The 20943-nt window shown below is 37.8% G+C and overlaps 1 protein-coding gene across 18 annotated transcripts in view; it reads right to left on the bottom strand.

The window, feature by feature from the left end:
* The window catches only part of Cdc42bpa (CDC42 binding protein kinase alpha), a 226305-nt gene that overhangs the window by 170344 nt on the left and 35018 nt on the right, over positions 1–20943 (bottom strand). For all 18 annotated transcript variants that reach the window (XM_074048826.1, XM_074048831.1, XM_074048819.1 and 15 more), the window contains one exon: positions 7214–7305. In XM_074048826.1, the coding sequence (XP_073904927.1) occupies positions 7214–7305 (92 nt within the window). Of the gene's footprint in view, positions 1–7213; positions 7306–20943 lie in introns of those variants that run through there.

The raw sequence follows: 20943 nt of genomic DNA, 5'->3' as shown, positions 1-20943 counted from the left end.
AGTGGAGTATTTATTACTCAGCCATAAGGAACAATGACATGGAGTTTGAAGGTAATGGATGCAATTGGAGGACATCATGTTAAGTGAAGTAACACAAAAGCCACATCTTTTCTCTCATATGTGAAAGATAGATCCAATGTTAAACATATACACAAAAACAAGCATGATCATATACAAACTCAGATGTAGAACATGCTTGTGACAGTGGAACTACTCTGTGGAACTCAGGGAAAAAAGGAAAGGAAAAGAAAATGATACAGCAACAGTAATATCAAATAACATAAAATGTGAAGGTAGAGGATGTAAGGATGTGTATTGAAAGCTGTTGAAAAATGGGGGGGGGGTGGGAGGTAAAGGGGTAAGGGAGAGTAATGGAAGGGGTTGAATGTAAAGTAAAGCACATCCACAGTGGGCATACATTGAGAAACCCCTTTGAACATCAACTTAAATATTAATAATGAAAACCAGGACTGTAAAATAGGCAGTGGTATGGGGTAGAGGGTACTAGTGGGAGGGAGGAGGGTGAAGGAAGGAGATTAAGGTGAGGGTATATGGTTGATGGACTTCATATACCTATATGAAACAGAAGAACCCTCTTGCAATTGCTGATAGTGGGGTTGAGAGGGGGTTGAGGGGGAGAGACGATGGGGGCAATGTAAATAATGTACAACATTAGTCTAATTGGAATTGCCACTACCTCTTGTATAATGAATATATCCTCATGAAAAACTTACTTTAAAAATGATGGGCTGTTATAAAGCAAGGCTGCTCACCTACCTTACCCCTTGTGCATGGGGTTACTCCCCTCCTGCTTCTCTGCCACGCTGGGATATAGCCTAGGCCCTCACCAGAGGCTGAACACATGTACTTTCAGCCTCCAAAATATGGAAATGAACCTCTTTTATTTATAAAGTAACCAACCTCAGGTATTGTTATAGCAACAGAAAACAGGTTAATATTTCCTATGTGAGCACCATTTGAATGACTCTCAGCCCCATGTGATAGAGGTAGAGAGACACTCCAAATATAGCAAGGCCTCCGAGCTGGCTACACTACTTCCTACAAAAATGACAAGCAATACAGTGAGTTTCTATAGTGTCTCCTCAGTGCAGAGATCAGAGCTTCCATTTGTAAGAACAGCCCATAAACAGAGCCCTTTCTGCATATGCTTACTTCCTGCAGTCCAGGTCTTCAGTGTTCAACACAACAGCAAATGATTCAAATGTATTTAGTGTCTAGTGGGTTTCTGGGGCAGAATGACTGGACCGGACCAAACCTTGTGTATTCTATTTGAGGTGATCTTTTCTGGGTTAGACAGAGCTCTCTTTCACAGAAAATAATTATAAACCTTGGCTATCTCTCAGTCTCCTGCAAGAACTGATCCTGACTGCTGATGGGCTGTGAGGGCTTCACATTTCCTAATAAGGGCTTCCATGTACACCAGTGCTCTTTGCAGTGCCTGCTGCTCCAACTCTTACCACACCAACCTCCAAACCTTCCCCAGCACCACTCCAGAGAGCCAAATTGAGTCCATATTCTGACCATAAAACTGAAATTACTGAAAAATTAGAGTGTGTTATCTGAGCATAACAAAAACAATTACAGATCAACAACTCCAACTTATTAAAAGCAAAGTATGAACTTCATAACTTATGAATCAAAAAGAAAATTAGGCAGTATTTTAAAATCAATGTTAATGAAAATATAACACATCAAATCTTTGGGACATACTTAATCATTACTCAAAAGGAAATTTGTACTTTAATGTTTAAATTGGAATGGAAATGAATCAAAAATCTAAGTTTCTACCTTGTAAAGCTAAAAACAAATGAGCAAATTAAATCCAAAGAAAAGAGAAAGAAATAATGATAAAACAGAAATTCATGAACTAAAAAGAGACAAAAATGTAGCAAAGTAGCTATGTGTGATATTTAACACCACTGAAAAACCTTACATGATTATTTTAAGAAGAAGAGGAATAAAACACACACTGTGAATATCAGCAAAGAAAGAGGGAACACTGCCTCAGATTCTACAGAAAGCAAAAGACTTTGGAAAGGACATTATGAGTATAGCCCCAGGGCAACAGAAGGGATCCCACAGATGCAAGGAAGTCCATGAAAAATGAAATGTACTGAAGCTAGTATAGTATGAAGCAAAAAAATCTCAACAGTTCTACAGCCACCAATAGAATAAACTATGAGGCGTAACATCCCCACAGAGAAAACCAAGTCCAGAGAGTTTCACTGTCAAATTCTATCAAACATTTAAGGGGAAAAATGTTCACGGACTAGTAGACTTGTATTGCTAAGATGTCAGCCTTCTCAAGATGATCTGTATACTCGATGCAAACTCACTTAGAATATCAGTCAGTTGGCTTTAATGGAGACTAACTTGCTGATTCTACAATGCAAAAGGCCTAAAAGAGCTAATTTAAAAAAAACAAACTCCCAACTTTATATTATAAAGCCACAGGAATTAAGACTGTAGGCTGGCATAAGGATGGGCAAAGAGATAAACAGAACAACCAGTGTACCAACAGATCTATGCTTAGGGGGTTAAGTGATTTTTTAAAAACAAAGTGCTAGCTAAAGCAATTCAAAAGAGGAAAAATAACTATTTCATCAACTCCTGAAACTGGATCTCCACATGGGAAAAAAAATGAACCTCAATCCCTACCTCACGTCATACATAAATCTGAGACAAATCACCAGTCTATCTCCCTTGAACCTCTGTTCTGTGAGCATAAGGTCTAATTAATATTTCATTTTTTCAAAAGAGCTAGGCTAAGCTAAAATCAAAACTCTCACTGTCTAGAGGAGGAAAATAATGTGAGGGGGGAGGGACATGCCTAAGGTCACGGTTGGGGGTCAAGCTAAAACTATAGAGCTTTGAGGGGGAGGGAGGACTTTAGTGTATATCTTTGTGACCTGAGCATAAACAAGGATTTACTAAAAGAATACATAAAATAATAACCATCAAAGAAAAAAACTAAGAAAATTAACATCAAAATTTAAAACTTCTGCATATCCAAAGACATTTTTAAGAATATAAACTAGAAAGTCACATGGGTGTGAAAAAATACTGACGAAGATTAAATATAAAGAACTCCTAAAAGTGAATAGTAAAAATACAAACATCCCAGTTTGGAAACACTGAGCAAAAACTAACATTACTTCCCAGAGGAGGGTAGATTGATGAATAAGCACGTGCAAATTCATCACTATGTTGATATGTAACAAATGCAAGCAACAATAAAGCTAACACCTAAAGGTCTAAACTTTAAGACTAATAAAAGTACTGGTGAGAACATGGAACTGGTAGAATTATAAAACAGTACAAAAGCCACTGGAAGAAGTATGCCAGGTTCTTTCAAATTTGCACCTACCATTGAGCACAGCAGCTCCACTCCTAGGTACTTATCCAAGGAAAAGGAAAATATATTTCCACAAAAACTTCATACAAGAATACTCAAATGTTCCTATCATCCTTACTCCTATTCACCAGAAAACTAGAAACAATCACAAAGAGAACAGATGGATAAATTGTGATATATTGGCAAAAAAGGGTACTACTGAACACTGAAAAGGAAGTATTAATACAGGCAATCGCCAGGAGAAAGAAGCTGGATACAAAAGAGTACACAATGTGTAATTTCATTTGTATAGGATTTTCAAGCAGCAAAAATTAACTGACAGTTAAAATTCAGAACAGTGGTGGCCACTGTTCACTGAAGTGATGAGGAACTGACAAGGGAACTTCCTAGGAAAACAGGAACATTCTATATTTTGGTAGGTGAACTCCTTCATCAAAACTCATAGAATTGTATGTATGCGGTTAGTGTATTTCTGAATACACAACTCACCTCAAAAGATGTACACAAAAACAAAAACCTTTTCACTCCTATCCAGATGGCTCCACTAACTATTAGCAGGAAGGAGGATCAGAAGAAAACAGACTAGGCCTGAGTTTTGATAAAGCAGCAGGGAGGTAGGGATGGCACAGCAGATAAAACCTGAGGAATCTGAATGTGGAGAGGATCTCATAGCACTGGGGAGGGGGAAAGTCACGTAGCACTAGGGTAAAGTAGCCTATAGAATGGAATATAACCATATATGGATTAGACCTTGCTTTTTGCTTCTGTAACCTGCTTGCAAGGGTATATAAGGTGAGACCCCTTTGTTCTCGGGGCTCAGCCTTTGGACACAAGTCCACTGGGTCTGTGCTGGCACAATAAAACATTGCCTCCTGCTAAACTGCCTCAGTATCCCATATCTCAGCTCAAGATTCCCACAACACTATGACAAAAATAAACCAGAAAATTCTTAAGTGTTCTTTAAAAAAGAAGTAATACCAACCTTATACAAATTCTTTCAAAAAACTGATAAGGAATACTTCCTAAATTATCCTATGACCTAAGCATATCATTCCAAAATGTAAGGAAATTATAAGATACGTCAAGACAAATCTCTCTCATGTAAACAAAAAACTCTTAATAAAATACTAGCAAATCCAACCCAACTACATGTTGAAAGGAAACATATGGAACAACCAGATTTACAGTAATGAGATATTAGTATATTTCAAAATTACTATAACTCTCACATTTGCCAAACCTAGTAGTAAAGTCATACCATCAAAACAGAGACAAAGAGGGCAGGGGAGGAAGTTCAGGGGCAGAGTGCTCGCCTAGTATGCTGGAGGGCCTGAGCTCCATCCCCAGCACTGCAGAGAGAGAGAGAGAGAGAGAGAGAGAGAGAGAGACAATGATAAAAATTAACTCCAGGCTGGGCACCAATGGTTCATGCCTATAATCCCAAATGGAGATTAGGAAGATTAAGACCATATAAAGTTAAAAAAAAAAGAGTCCGTATCAATCAAAAAACTAGGTATGGTGGTGTGTGCTTTTCATCTCAGCCACACAAGAAGCCATATACAGGAAGCCATAGGTAAGAGGACTGCAGTCCAGGTTGGTCGTGGCAAAATCAAGAGATCCTCTGGAAAAAAAAAACTACAGCAAAAAGGGTTGGAGGTGGCTCAAATAGTAGAACACCTGCCTAGCAAGCATGAGGTCCTGTGTTCAAACCCCAGTCCAAGGAGGGAGGGAGGGAGAGAGGAGGAATCCAGAGAGAGGTACGTGGATATGTACGCATGCACAGGAGGAGAACAAGAGAAAACACAGCATGTGGATAAAGCTAAGTGAACAGGAGCAGGGCACTCATATCTTTTTGGGGTTTCAAATACACATAAAACTAAAAGTCACAACAGCAATAACAAAAAAGTTAGAAATAAGCAAATGTGAACTGGCACAAGAACACATGCAGCAATCTCTGGGGAACCAATAAAAGAAGGAAAAACTAAGAAACTCTTGAGCAAAGATTAATATAAAATACTTCACTAGTCCAAGAGAAAGCAAGAAATGAGAGAGAAAGAAAACAGAACGGGCAAGGTAAGTGTTAACTGACTATACTCCAATGAAAACACAAAACATTTTCAAAATGGATTGAAACCCAAAACCTAACTGTATTCTACTTAACAGTAAACATACCATAAGGTTACAGAAAACTGAAACTGAAAGAATGGAGTAAGTTATTTAACGAACTATCTGAAGAGCCAGGGTAGCTTTACTAATATCAGGTTAAGGGAAATTTACATTAAAAGAAATAGTGGAGAACGTTCCAGATGACAAAAAAAAAGTTCATCACCAGACAGATATAATGACTACATATGTTATCAACAAAAACTAAAAGAAACAAATTCTCTGTTAGAAAATAACAGATCAGGAGAAAACAGAAAGCATCAACAAAAACCTGAAAGAAAGAAACGAGAACCTTATTGTAGGGAATGGCAGATGAAGAGAAAACACAGTAAAAAAGTGGACAATTTAAACATCAAGATTAGTGACTGCAACCTAACTGATGCTGATAGACGCTGCACAGCAAGTTTCAAAGGACTGCAATCAGACAGTGTGTGTCCTCTGATTTCTTTGAAATTACATCATGACTCAAGGACAGAAATACAACTGGACAGTCCTCCAAACATTTGGAAACTAAGAAAGAAACTGCTAACCTCATAGACGCAGATATTAAAATAAAACATGCTAAAGATGTAAACATTCACACTGGAAATCCCAAGAATGAAAACATGACATCTCAGAAGTGTCTGCTGCGGCTAGTGCACTTGGAGGAAAGTGTGCAGCCCTCAATGCACAGTTACAAAGAAGGGCTGGAAATCCAAGTAATCAAAATTTACTCCCTAAATTAGAAAAAGAATGCAAAGTTAAAACCAAACAGAGGCAAAAAAAAAGATACACTAGCAAGCACAAAGTAACCAAACAGAAAACAAATAACCAAGCTGGTTATTTTAGGAATGCAGTGTTAGTTTAACATTTGAAAATAAATCAGTGTAACTCAACTCATTAACCAAGCAAAGGAGAAAAAACAGATAAAGCAATTTATTAAAATTCAACACAATTCATGACTTTAGATGTATATTTAATATAATCACTAAGTATGAGATCAATAAAGTTCTATTAATTGCAATTATATTTTCAACATTTAGAAAATGAAATTTAACAAGCCACTCTAATTAATTAAAATAACATCAAGAATATCACACACCTACGAATGAATCTATCGGAAGATGTGGAAAGCCCTATAAAGAATGAAACCTGGAAAACGTTATTCACAATGTTCACCAATTTCTAAAGCACTGAATGAACGGAGGAATACACTGTGTCCATGAACCAGCCGCCTTGATATTGAGATTATCTGCAAGCTGATCTCCAGTTTCAGAGCAATTCTAACCTAGATTTCAGCAGCTGTGTGTGTCTGTCTGCGTGTGTTTTTATTAAGTGAGTAGAAACTAAGAAACTAATTCTTAAATAACATGAGAATACAATGGGAGGAGAGGTAGAAGGAGGAAGTCAGAGTACAGACAAGACGTCTTCTTAGAAGACAGAGAGAACTATAGGAGAGTACTGCACTTGCATAGAGACACATGCCCAGAGGAACACGTGCGTGAGACACACATAAAACATGAAGTCTCTAAGAAAACAACTCCAAACAAACTGCTCATTCAAAACTTTAATGTATTTTCTGATTAGCCATATCAATTAACACAGCAAGTAAATATTTCAGTTAAATTCTCTCACATGATATAAAACACCTTCCAAAACAATTAGCAAGCATTCTATAAAATCTTAATCTCTTACCTCACCAAAAGCTCCTCGACCAATGACCTTTAATATTTCAAAGTCTTCTCTATGTAATCTCATTTGTTTCACTTTGGAAGTAAATGGTTTAGCTGAAATGAAAGAGCAACATCAATTACTTCCTTAATGAAATATGATACAAATTAGATATGCAACAGAAAAGAGTATTTTACTTACACAATAAAATTTCAAATTATAATTAAGAATTAAACCAAAATACTTTAAAATCTCACCACACCACATAAAATTAATTGATTTAATTTCCTATGAAAACTAATTTGTTTTATATTTATAATACATTTTGATGAGAAACATTTTAAACATCAAAGAATATGAAATAAAGCAAAGCAGCAAGGATGTAAAAATGAGAACAGTTTATTTTTGTGTTAAGTATTCTATATATTCTAATCATCAGTGCCATATATACTAAAAAAACACACCCACACAAAAGTCCAAGAAGGAAAAAAGCCAATTTCATGGCAGCAGAGATCTCTTCAGCAATTGCTGTCAGATAATTAACAATTCTCTCACACCCATTCATGTACTTCTTTTACTATGCCTCAGGAAGAGCCTACAATACACAAAGCATGCATGGGTCTGAATCAGGGCTTCACACTTGCAAGGAAGGTGCTTTCTACTGCTTGAGCCATGCCTCCAGCCCTCATGAAGTTTATTTGAACATCCCCTGTATAAGCAAATGTTTTACAAAATGCTAGAGATACAAAGATGAGTAAAACCTTGTCTTCCAGTAAACAAGTAACACAGTGTCACTCCATTGAAAACTTTCAGTGTGGCTGAATACAAATTGCTAGTAAACACAAAACAATGCTCAAATTGTTAGAAATCAGAGACATGCAAATTAACTTAGCAGTAGTCTACTATTTAACAACCAAATGCAACAAAAATGTAAAAATCTGAACTCACCAATTGTGGACAAGACTGTGAATAACAGATATGATCACACATCACTGGTGAGAATGTTAACTGATTATCATTTCTTTGGAGATTTGGTTTATTTTTTCTTATTCTCTTAACATGGCATATTAAGTAGACTTCAGAGAGTGGACCTTTTCTTCTATTTTGAAATTAAACTTTATTTGGCTATAATGTATTTTTCAATACATAGCTGAAATTGCTCTGGTTTGCTTTAATTTGATTTAGGAAATGTCCATGTGTGTTCATAAGCAATACTTGTCCACAATCATCTTTTTCTGTACTGACTTCATCTAAATAACTGCAGAGCTTCCTCTCCTCTGCTAAGCGCTGGAGCATTGTCACCTCAGGCTATTCAAGGATGTCAGTGTGAAAACAACCTCAGAAGACAACACAGATGACTATGGCCTGAAGAGCTGGTCAAACCCCCCCACTCCCCCAGCCACCCCCACCCCATCACTGACTTCTTTCATATTACTATTACTCATGTTTTATATTTCCACATGACATCTATGTTAACTGTATTTCTACAGTTACAATTCATTCATTGTATCAAAATTCATATTTATTGGAATATGGTGACTAAAATATTCTTTGTTTTTAAAACTGCCAAATGGATAGGTTGGATAATCCCTACTTAATAGCTAATTTAATGTTTATTTGGGTCAATTTTCATTGCTTTTCCTTTCCAGTATTAAAAGTTTGCATATTTTGCAATCTTTTCTGCAAATACATAATGGTTAGTTTTGTTATGTTTTCTAAATTTCTGAGGTTTTTTTTTCCTGTTTAAATAGTTTCTTATCTGAATTTATATATACTGTCAGGAAAAAAACAGAAGCTACTATTATCTTACCCATACACACACACAAAAAAAAAGTTAGTCATTTTGATATTAGAGACATTATAACAAAAGTCAATTAGTAGAAGAGAAATAAAAAGGTCACTATAAAAAACAAAAGTTCAATTTACCAGAACATGATTCTAAACATATATGCACCCAATAACATGACCTCAAAATATATAGAGCCAATTTTTAGGATAAACACATCTTCCAAAACAATATTTGATTACCAGTCTCTGTAACCGATACCTCAAACAGACCCAAAAAAGTCATCGCATATACAGAGAGAGATAGCTATCACTCCACCTAACAGTGGAGAATGTTATTTTATAACACACTTTGACTCTACAGATTTTGATAGCATGTCAAGCCATAAAACTACCTCCAATAAAATTCAGTGTTAAGAACCTAAAAACCAAATGGTATGTATACAGTGCGAGCAGTGCAACTTGGAAATCAAAAAAAGACCGATACCCAGAAAGCCCCATAAACTCTGAAATAAAAAAGAGATTAATAAAATAACTAGAGATACTCAGAACTACACGTAAAAAATACCATATCTCAAAACATCCAGGATGTAGCCTAAACCTGTATTTAAAAAAACAGACTGTGTAATATCACATTGGGAAGAAGAAGAACTAAAAATTAAGATGTTAAACAAACAACATAAAACATTAAGGCAGGCACAGTGGCACACACCTGTAGTCTCAGCTACTTGGAAGGCTGAAGTAGAAGAACACTTGAGCCCAGGAGTACAAAACCAGCCTGGGCAACACAAACACAGTCAAACTTATCTCTCTCTTATCAGTCACATTAATTCATATTCTCATTCTCTCATTCTCTCTCTCTCTCTCTCTCTCTCTCTCTCTCTCTCTCTCTCTCCCTCCCTCTCTCTCTCTCTCACACACACACACACACACAAATTAGACCAAGCGAACTCAAAAGTATTCAAAGTAAAAGAAAGCAAGAGTTTAAGCAAATAAAATCATTTAATTTGAAAATTAGCAAGGCTAATTAACAAGGCTTTAAAATGACTGATAAAAGAGAGAACAAAACAATATTGAGAATGAGAAGTCAGACAAAACTACAGTGCCACTGAGATCAAACAGACAGCAAACAAGTATCACTAGCAACTTATGCCAATCGACTTGTGCCAACAAATTCCTAGAAAGAGTAGCTGATTTTTTTTTAAATTAAAAATCTTAATTTTCCAGTAGGTCAAGTTGAGTCAGTACTTTCAAATCTTCTAAAAGAAGACACCAAACTTAACAGGTTTACAAATTCAAGTAAGAAAACACACACAGGGCACACACAGTAAAAGCACTGAAGTGATGACACACAAGTACCCCAGCATCCAGACATTGGTTTCTACTTGCCATTCTTCACCAATAGACACCTGGGTTCCTAGGAGAGATGGCTGATGTAAAGACACAACACAGTAATGACACCATGTGTCTCTGGTGTGTGATACACTGAGAATGAACAGCACATGGCTTATGGACGACATGTCTGTCAAAGATGAATCACCTGAATCTAATTATGAGGAAAATAGTCAGACAAACTTAAACTGAAGAGCAGTCTACAGAACAATTGGCTTGTGACATCACAAGTTTCAAGATATAAATGATGTGAAAGATAAAGCCTGCTGCTCCTCACTTAAAAAGACTAAAGAAGGCTGGGTGTGGTGGCACATGCCTACAATCCTAGCTACTTTAGGAGGCAGAGATAGGAGAATCACAGTCTGAGGCTAGCCCCCAACAAAAGTGTGAGATCCCATCTGGAAAATAAGTGAGAGCCAAAAGGGTTTGGGGCGTGGCACAAGTGGTAGAGTACCTGCCTAGCAAGTGTAAGGTCCTGAGTTCAAACACCAGTTTTGCAATAGGAGAGAAAAAGACAAAGAGACAGAGAGAAAGAGAGACAAAAGAGACATGAAAATAAATGCAATGCATAATTATAGACTGGACTGTGTTAAAAAATTTAAAAATTGCTATGAAGGATATTATTGAAACATTGGTTAAATCTCAGTACTAGAGGCATCTTAGGGAAAATTATTATATCACAGTTAAATTTGCTGAGTTGATGATTATACTATGGAGATATCCATGAGATTGTCTCTATTCTAAGCAAACAGATACTGCAATATGTACAGTTAAAAGGTCATGATGAATACAATTTATCCTTGGATGGGGTGTACAGAGCACAAAGAGCAGCACGAAGCAGGCAAAACGTTAAAAATAGTAAGAGTACATGACAGCTCATTAAACTACTTATGCAATTTCCAACACTGTAATTTTAAAAATAAAAAACATTTAACAAGATTTCAACACAAAAATATAAAAAGTAAAAACTCCATTAGGAGATCAATCAAATTAAAGAAATGTGTGAGAAAGAAAAATGTGTCACAACCAGTAATACCTAAATTCCAACTTACTGCTCATACACTTACAGATCATCATATCGAATGGAAAAACGTTGTCCCTAAGATGAGGAACAAGAAAATGATGTCTGCTCTAGCCACTTCTATTCAGCACAGTACTATGAGTTCTAGTCTCAGAAAAGAGGTATAAAAAGAAGTCGTAACAGAAGACTTGTAAACATGACAGGAGAAAACGCTTGCAGACGGCATGGTCTAACGCACACCGCATTCTAAGCATATGCAGGAGCTGGGACCGTGGCCCAGGTGTAGAGCGCCTGCCTAGCAAGCAGGAAGCCCTGAGCTTAAACCCCAGCAGCACCAGAATATATAAATACATACATACGTGAGTGCATTTTTTTCTGTATATATAAATGCCAAGTGAATAAATTAACTTGGCAAAGCTTCAGGATATAAAGTCAACACAGAGAAATCAGTTATATTTTCCTATATGATCCCATTTATATGAAAGAGGCAAATCTCTAAGGACAAAGAATAGGTTAGGTGTTGCCTAGGGTTGGGGAAAGGGGTACCGTGTGTGACTGTGAACGAGTACGGAACTTACCTGCGCTGTAGGTAAGTGTAAATTGTACACTTCACATGAGTGAACTATATGGGATACAAGTCTTATCAACTTTAAAAATTAGTAGTACTTCTATACGTTTGCAATGAACAGTCAGAAAAGGATATATTTTAATTCCATTTACAATGGCATCCAAAATGATGGAAGTTCCTAGGATTAAATTTAGCAAAAGAGATGAAAGACTTGTATGCTGAGTATTAAAATAAATATTGCTAAAAGAAATAAATACCTAATAAAAGGAAAGACATCTATCCTGATTGGAAAGACTTACTATTGCTAAGGTAATAACACTATTCCTAAGGCAATCTAGAGTCAATGCACTCCTTGTCAAAATTGCAACGGTGTGTGTGACAGAAATGAAACACCCTAAAATTCATATGGAACCTCAGCATACTCTGAGTAGCCAATGCAGTCCTAGAGAGAGAGGAAAAAAAAAAAAAACATAAAGAGTTCCCAGACTCATGATTCCAAAACTTACTACAAAGCTACAGTAAATCAAAGAAGTATGGTACTGACATAAAGACATCTAGACCAGTGGAATAAGTCAGAGAATCCAGAAATACAACCTCACATATGGGGTCAAATGATTCTCAATAGGGTACCAAGCCAGTCAGCAAATGGTGCTGGGAAAAGTGGACACGCACAGAATGAAGTGGACTCTTGCTTCATGCCATGTACAGAAATTAACTTGAAATGGATCAAAGGCCTAGATTAAAAGCTAACACAATAGAACTCTAAGAAGAAAACACATGGGAAAATCTGTGTTACACTGGATAAAGCCGTGATGTTTTGGATAGGACACAAAAGGCACAGGCAAAAAACCAGATAAACTGGATTTCATCAAAATTAAAATGTTTAAGAACACTATTAAGAGAAATTATTGAGACAATCTGAAGAGAGAAAAAACACAAAATAGGAAAAATATTTGCAAATCATGTATTGAATAAAAATTAATACCATAACATACAAAGAACACCTGCAACTGAACAATCAAAAATACCCAATTCAAAATGGGAAAAGACTTGAATAAGCATTTCTCCAAAGAAAATATACAAATCGACAACAAGAAGATGAAAAGATGACTACTCCCAGAGAGATGCAAACACAAACCACAATGAGCTATAAGTATGCCCTCTGGGATCACTATAACCTTAAAAATAATCAATTAAATAAAATAAAAACCAAAATCAAGTAGCAGCAAGGATGTTAAAAGTTAGAATACTTGTGCACTGCTGGTGGTAATGTAAAATGGTACTGCTGTGTAGGTACAAAAACAGCATGCCAGTTCTTCAAAACACTAACCACACAGATTACCCCACGACACAGCAAATCCCACTCATCGATATACACTGGAAAAAAGGGTTCAGAAAGACACTTGTTACAGATGCTTGTTACAGCACTATTTACAGCAGCCAAAAGGTGGCCACAACCCAAATATCCATCAACGGATGAATGAATCAACAAAATGTGGTCCACCCACAACAGTATAGTATAGTCTGAGACAGTCTTGTGAACGGTGCAACATGGACAAAGCCTGAAAACAAGGTGTATGAAACACCTACAACAGGCAGGTTCAGAAACAAGATGTGGATGCATGGTTACCAGGGTTTATGAGGCAGGAGAAATGGGAGATTACCGTTGAATAATTACAGAATTTTTCTTTGATACAATGGAAAGTTTTGAAAATAGTGATTTTACAATTTTTAAAATTCCTAACATATCAAAACCATTGAATTGAATACTTCAAATGGGTGAATTGTTTCCTATGTGAATGAAATATCAATAAAACTGTTTTTAAAGAAAAAAAGAACAAACCTTAAAAAAAAAAAAAGCCACACACAAGATTGACATCGTAAGTTCATAGACAAAAGTGGATCAAAACTGAAGAGAGGCTTAGCTACACCGGCTCCTTCAATGGAAAGAAGCGGTGACTTCTGCTCCATCACAGGTCACAGAATGGAGCTACCAGCAGCCAGGATTTCATGTCTCCAGGGCTAATACTGCAGAGAGGGCCTGAGAGCCAGTCAAACCCGCAGACCCTGCTGTGTGAAAATGAACAGGGGCAATAATGACTGAATGTCTGTAGAAGGAACAGCTATTATGCGATTTTAAATGATGTAAAAAAAAATGAGCCAAAATAAATGAAGAGCTACAAAGTTACTGAGCACTCAGTTCACAATGTCCAAGACAATTTAAAAAATGCTTTAATCTGCACTCAGATTGAGAGTTCAGAAAAATCAATGTTAGAACCAGAAGATTCACAGGGTAATTCATTACTTAAATATTCTATTTCTCCACTGCATTTGGAAAATTAAATACACGTTTAACTGACTTGCAAAAGTTCACTAGTAATATTCAACAAAAATGCTTTATACAAAGAAACAATTTTTAAAAGTATGAAAGCTATCAACCAAAAGTCCATTTGACACATGCTGTGTGATTAAAATAGCTTGGGATATTAAAGAAATTCATTACAAATGAAAAAGATTTACTGGTCACTCCACTGCTGCTCTTGACAAAATTCATGCCCATGGGACCAACTGGGTCTTGTGCATGCAGACACTGTGTTTAGCGCGGCTTCACAGAGGCTCTGCTCAGCACCTCCCCTCCTGGCATGTACTCCTGAGGTGTCAGCCATGCCTTCCCTCCGCCCCAAGGTGGGTCAACTGCACATGTGAGGAGGCTCTACTTCACTGGGGAAGGAGTCATTTAAAAGGAACTCTGTGTCTCGGGTAGTTACAAAAATGAGCACACAACTTAACAGGTGCTGGTGCAAACACTCCACAGTGAGGCTGAAAGTAAAGACAACATCAGTCACACAGAAAGCAGGAGAAAAAAACGAATAAAAGCTGTGGAGAGAAGCAGAAACCGGGGCAAGAATGTTCTGCAAGCTTGCTCCATGGACCAATGACTCCTGACACCAGTCACATTCCAACCTGGGTTCCTTGAGCACCCTGACTTCCATGGTAAATATCTGACTTCCCACTCACAGACAACAGTTAGCTTCCAAACTCATACATGACGTATCACAAAACTCCATCAGAGTTATTATAAGGCCTCATGTACTGTCAGGCCTAGAGACAACATGTGCCCCACCTGAGAAACCCAACTAATAAATCAGCTGGCTCAAAAGACACATCAACATAGAAGCAATCATTTTAGCCAGATACAGTGGTTCACACCTGTAATTCCAACTACTCAGGAGACAAAGACAAGAAGAATACTGGTCCAAGGCTAGCCCAGGGACAAAATCAGTGAGACCCATCTCAACCAACAAGCCAGAAATGGTGGTACATGCCTATTACATGGGAGGCATAGGTGAGAGGACTGGGGCCTGAGGCCAGCCCTGGGCAAAAAAACACAAGACCCTACCTGAAAAACTACTAAAGCCAAAATGGGCTGGGAACTTGGCTCAAGTTGTAGAGAACCTGCCTAGCAAGTATGAGGCCATGAGTTCAAATTCCAGTACCATAAAGAAAAGAGAAAAAGTAATCAATTTTATGTAAACTTTTAAATCCCATCCCAATTTCAAAATGTGACTAAAAACAAAAGAATTCCTTAATCACTGTCAGAATGTATTCCAGTTCTGAAAGCACTTCTCAAAAAGAAACTAACTTAGCACAAAGGACCAACTCTGGTGTGATGGCAGTGATGTCAGAAGCTCTGTTGTCTTGGAGCTCCTAAGTCAGGCACCATGCTAGCCCCACTCTCCAAGTAATGCCATTCAGGTTTTACCTGATTACAAAGTGAAAGAAACCAATGTAGAGTATATACCTAACAAGTGGCACAGACAAGATTCAAACTCAAATCTAAAAAACTCCAAAATCCATTTCTAATATTCCCAAAAGCTTTGAAAATAAACACAGATTCTCAAATTAGGAGATTTAAATATCAGATAATTCTAAATTAAACAAAAAAGATCTCTTTGAAACTGAAAAAGAAGAAAGGAGATTTCTGAGTCCCTATCACACTAATGAATAATTCTAGAAGAAAATGAACTCAACCTTGTACTATGAAATGCCAGGTACATGTTGCAAGGTACCTTCTTCCTTGCTCTTATAGCCCAGGATCTAAGGCAGAGTGCCTTTGATCCTTCCCCTAGCCTCCCTCCACACCACAACTGAACAGGTGCTAGAACACATAAAGGCTGCAAGCCACTGATTATGGTTACCGTGGTTGGGAAAGAAACCTGAGTGTCCAAATAGGAAAACAGAGTGGAAAGGAGGAAGCACAGCTGAGAAGAGAAGAGAAGACCACACACCTCCTAAGGAGGAGGCCTGGAAGAGGAGAGTGCAGGAACAAGAGAGTTCCACCTTCCCTTCTCCCCTCTCCTTCAACGTCTGCAGTGCACCTCCATTCTATCACCCTTTCTCCCCAGTGCCTACTGATGTCAATCTGTAGTTCAAGGGCAAGGAAAGAGAAGCACTCATGTGTCACAGAGATAGGAAGGCCAGGCAGCAATGAGAAAAGATTACTAGGCTACATTAATACTGCTATCAGCTAGCTGTATTCCCAGCTACTAGGAATACCAGGGCAGGAGGATAGTTGCCTGAGTCCAGGAGTTCAAGGCCTTGTCTCAATGGATTGTAGAATAAATACTGTGAAAATGGCTACATTACCAAAAGCAATCTACATGTTCAATGCAATCCCCATCAAAATTCCAATGACATTCATCACAGACATTGAAAAATCAACCCTAAAGTTCATGTGGAAGCACAGAAGACCATGAATAACCAAGGCAATACTGACTTCAAACTGTACTACAGAACCACAGCAATAGAAACAATATGGCACTGGCACAAAAGCAGACATGAAGACCAGTGGAACAGAATAGAAGACCCAGATATGAATCCACACAGCTACGCCCACCTGATTTTTGACAAAGGCACCCAAAATATACGATGGAGAAAACACAGCCTCGTCAACAAATGTTGCTGGGAAGACTGGGTAGCTGCATGCTACCAGATCCATGTCTTTCACCCTGTACAAGTATCAACTCAAAATAGGTTAAGGACCTTAATATAAGACCTGAAACTTTGAAGCTAGTGTAGGAAAGAGCAGACAATACATTGGAATTAATAGGCATAGACAATGACTTTTTAAACAGAACTCAAGAAGCTCGGCAGCTAAGAGAAATGACTGACAAACGGGACTACATGAAATTAAAAAGCTTCTGCACAACGAAAGGAATGCTCTCTAAATTGAACAGGCTGTCCACAGAATGGGAGAAAATCTTTGCCTGCTGTACATATGACAAGAAATTAGTAACCAGAATATACAGGGGGCTCAAAAACCTAACTCCCCAAAGATCAATAACCCAACGAAGAAATGGGCAAATGAACCGAACAGGGCTTTTTCAAAGGAAGAAGTACAAACGGCTAAAAAACACATGAAGAAATGCTCAACATCCCTGGCCATAAAAGAAATGCAAATAAAAACCACGTTAAGATTCTACTGCACTCCTGTTAGAATGGCTACTATCAAAAACACAAACAACAACAAATGTTGGTGAGGATGTAGGGAAAAAGGGACCCTCATACACTGCTGGTGGGAATGTAAATTAGTACAACCATTATGGAAAACAGCATGGAGGCGCCTCAAAAAACTAAAAATAGATCTGCCATATGATCCAGCAATACCACTCCTAGAGATATACCCAAAGGAATGTGAGCCCACTTACAACAAAGTCACCTGCACACCCATGTTTACTGCAGCACTATTCACAATAGATAAGCTATGAAAGCATTCAAGATGCCCACTACTGATGAATGGATTAAGAAAATGTAGTACTTATATACAATGGAATTTTATTCAGCTGCAAAGAAGAATGAAATTTTATCATTTGCACATAAATGGATAGAGCTGGAGAACATCATCCTAAGTGACGTTAGCCAGGTTCAGAAGGCCAAGAGCCACGTTTTCTCTCAGAAGCAGAGAAATACAGCAATATTATGAAAATCAGGTCAGGCAAAGGGGAGGTTACAAACAAGAGGAGTAAAAGAAAGAAGTTAATAAGGTGAATGTGATTGATGTTCTCTCTATACAAGATTGAATATAGAGTTTTAAACCTGTTGAAACCACCATGAGAAGGGGAGTAAGGTAGAAAGAAGAAAAATAGAGGGGATGAACCAACTCAGGTTATAATACATATATGCATGGAAATGTCCCAGGGATACTCCCCATGTAGCTGTCTTAAACAAAAATGTCATTTTTTTTCTTTTACAAAATTAGAGAACAGAAAGGCAAAACAGGTCCTGTCTAGGGCACTGGTACCAGTGGGAGGGGGGAGGAGGTAAGGAAAAGGTATGGGAGGGTGAATACAGTGCAAATACTGTGTACACATGTATGTAAATGGAAAAAATGACACCTGTTGAAACTTTTCCAGGAAAGGAGGGGGGCATAAAAGGAGAATGATGAAGGGAGTGAATTCAAGTATGATATATTTGATATATTGTAAGAACTTTTGTAAATGCCACAATGTACCAGCACAACAATAAAAATTTTTTAAGTCAAAAAAAATAATAAATCTGTTATCAATTATATCAGGCTCTGTGTCTGTATTTTACTGCCTCACACTGTGCAGTAAACCTCCCTTCTCTGCCTTCACATGACCTAATTTGGCACATTGGGGAGAGTGGCCGGACATTTGGAAGCCCATGAGTTTGGGTCTGGGGCCCAAAACTCCAGTTTCAGCTTTAAAAAAAACGAAAATACATTGTATATTTTTAAGAGTTTTGAAATATACAACTGTACATTAATCACTTATAATATACAAAAAATAAAGTTACAAGTGGTATGTTTCTGAGACACATGCCAATGACAGATACCTGAGAGTAAAAACTGTCTTAAAAAACTAGTGCCTTTAAACACCAGTATCTTTCAGAGTAGACAGTCAAAAATATTTTAATAATAACTGAGTTATTACTAAACAAAGCTTCAAAATAGTTCATATGTATATATGGTCCCCAGTTTTGGCAACGCAGGAAGCAGAGGTAACACAGATCCATACAAATACAACTATGCAACAAACACAAATGCTTAATAAAACAGACAACAACCCTGAAAAATTAAATATAAAACAAAGTCACGAAAGAAAAGAGGAAAGAGAAGAATCCCAACGTGATGGTTAATTGTTGGTGTCAATGTGACAGGATGGAGGATGCCAAGAGAAGTAGCGAAGCCTACTTCTGTGTGGGTCTGTGAGAGTGTTCCCTCCTTTTTCGTCTCCTCCCTCCTTCCAGCACCTACCCCTTTCAGCACAACACCACATTTGCTGCTGCTGCTGCTGCTGCCCTTGGACATCAGACTCCAGGTTCTTCAGTCTCTGAACTCTTGGACCTACAGCAGCAGCCCTCCATGGGGCTCTGAGGCCTCTGGCCTTGTACTGGGGGTGTAACATCAGCCTCCCTCACCTGAGGCTTCTGGGTCCTTGGACTGCCCACTAATGGATTCCCTGGCCCTCAACCTTGCAGATAACCACTGAAGACCTTCTCAGGCCCTGTGATCTGGGAGCATTTGAGCCAATCTAATAGACACACACACACACACACATACTGTGAGCCAGGCTAATAAACTTGTATATATAAAAACATAGACATACATAGTTCTCTTTCTCTAGAGAACCTGCACTAATACTTCCAAGCACTAGAAATAAAGAAGTCTAACCAAAGCTCGAAATACAGGAGTGGGTGCTGCAATGCTAGTAGAGACTGTGGAAGTGTAGAGACCACTGATCCTGGGCACAGGCCCTCACATCTAGATCACAAGGGAACAAAGTACTGCTTGCTGGTAGCCTAAGAGACTGACAGGAGTGGAATCAATGTCCCCTACTAATAAAGGACCCAAGATACTTTCTCCATGAGGAAATAATAAAAAGTCTGATTTCTAATCCCTTGGCAGGGGTGAGAAGTAGAGTAAGGGTGTGAACTCTGAATCTACACTGCCCACATGGTAAAGAACTCCTTAAATAAAAGCACAGACACAAAAGCACTGAAAGGGAATAAACTCAACCTAGAAAAACCTACCTCAGCCAAAAGTGAGCCCAAAATCAAAAAATTAAACCAATGAGGAAACAGTCCACCAGAACAGAAAAGTGACAATCAGTCAGGAAGATCTATACAAAAACTCAAAAGAATAGCACCATCTGGAAAACACCATAAAACAAATGGATAACAGTGATTAAAGAGATAGAATAAAGCTGACACCAAAAGAAGAGGGAAGCTGGGTGTAGTTCAATAGTCAAGAACATGTACTTAGTATGTTCCGGAATGGAAGGGAGGGGGAGGGAAGGAAGAACAGACAGATTGGGAAAATAACAAATAAAACTTCAGAAATGAAAACAGTCATTGAATGTAATATATATTACCATGCAGATGAAATAAAATAATGAACTTTAAATGACCAATTTATCTAATATTTTTAGTAGGCAAACCTTATTTTAAAAACATTCTGGAAGCAACACCTAAAGAAACAGGAGAAAGGGGGTTAATAAATCCCTTCAGGAATATGGAGTAAGATTATGACCCCCTCCCACAGAAAAGCACATTTACCTGGAGTTTCACATATCACATAAACATCATCAACTTAAGTCAAGAATCCAGGTTCTACTGGGGTTCATGTCTGGAATGTGAATAGTGTGCAGTAAACGGTGTTAGCTATTATGATCAGAATCTTTGGGGCCACCTGGTATCTACTAATCTTGGGTACTTCTCTACACTCTAGTTTCTCCCCCTCTGAAACTAGAAATACCTTATGTATAGTTTTGATAGTAAAACACTGTTAAGTAAAATTCTTTTCTTTGAAGGACCTCAAAACATGAATCAAAAATCTGAAGGTCCAATGATGTCCCTCTGAGCTCAAAGACTTAGAAGCATTCAATGCCTGAGACAGGCTGGGGACTTGCCTAGCATGTGCAAGACCCTGGGATCCATCCCAGCATTTGGAGAAGATGCCTAAGTAGT

This window comes from Castor canadensis, chromosome 11, assembly GCF_047511655.1.
Source record: "Castor canadensis chromosome 11, mCasCan1.hap1v2, whole genome shotgun sequence".
Lineage (NCBI taxonomy): Eukaryota > Metazoa > Chordata > Mammalia > Rodentia > Castoridae > Castor > Castor canadensis.
This window is presented reverse-complemented; position numbering and strand designations above follow the sequence as displayed.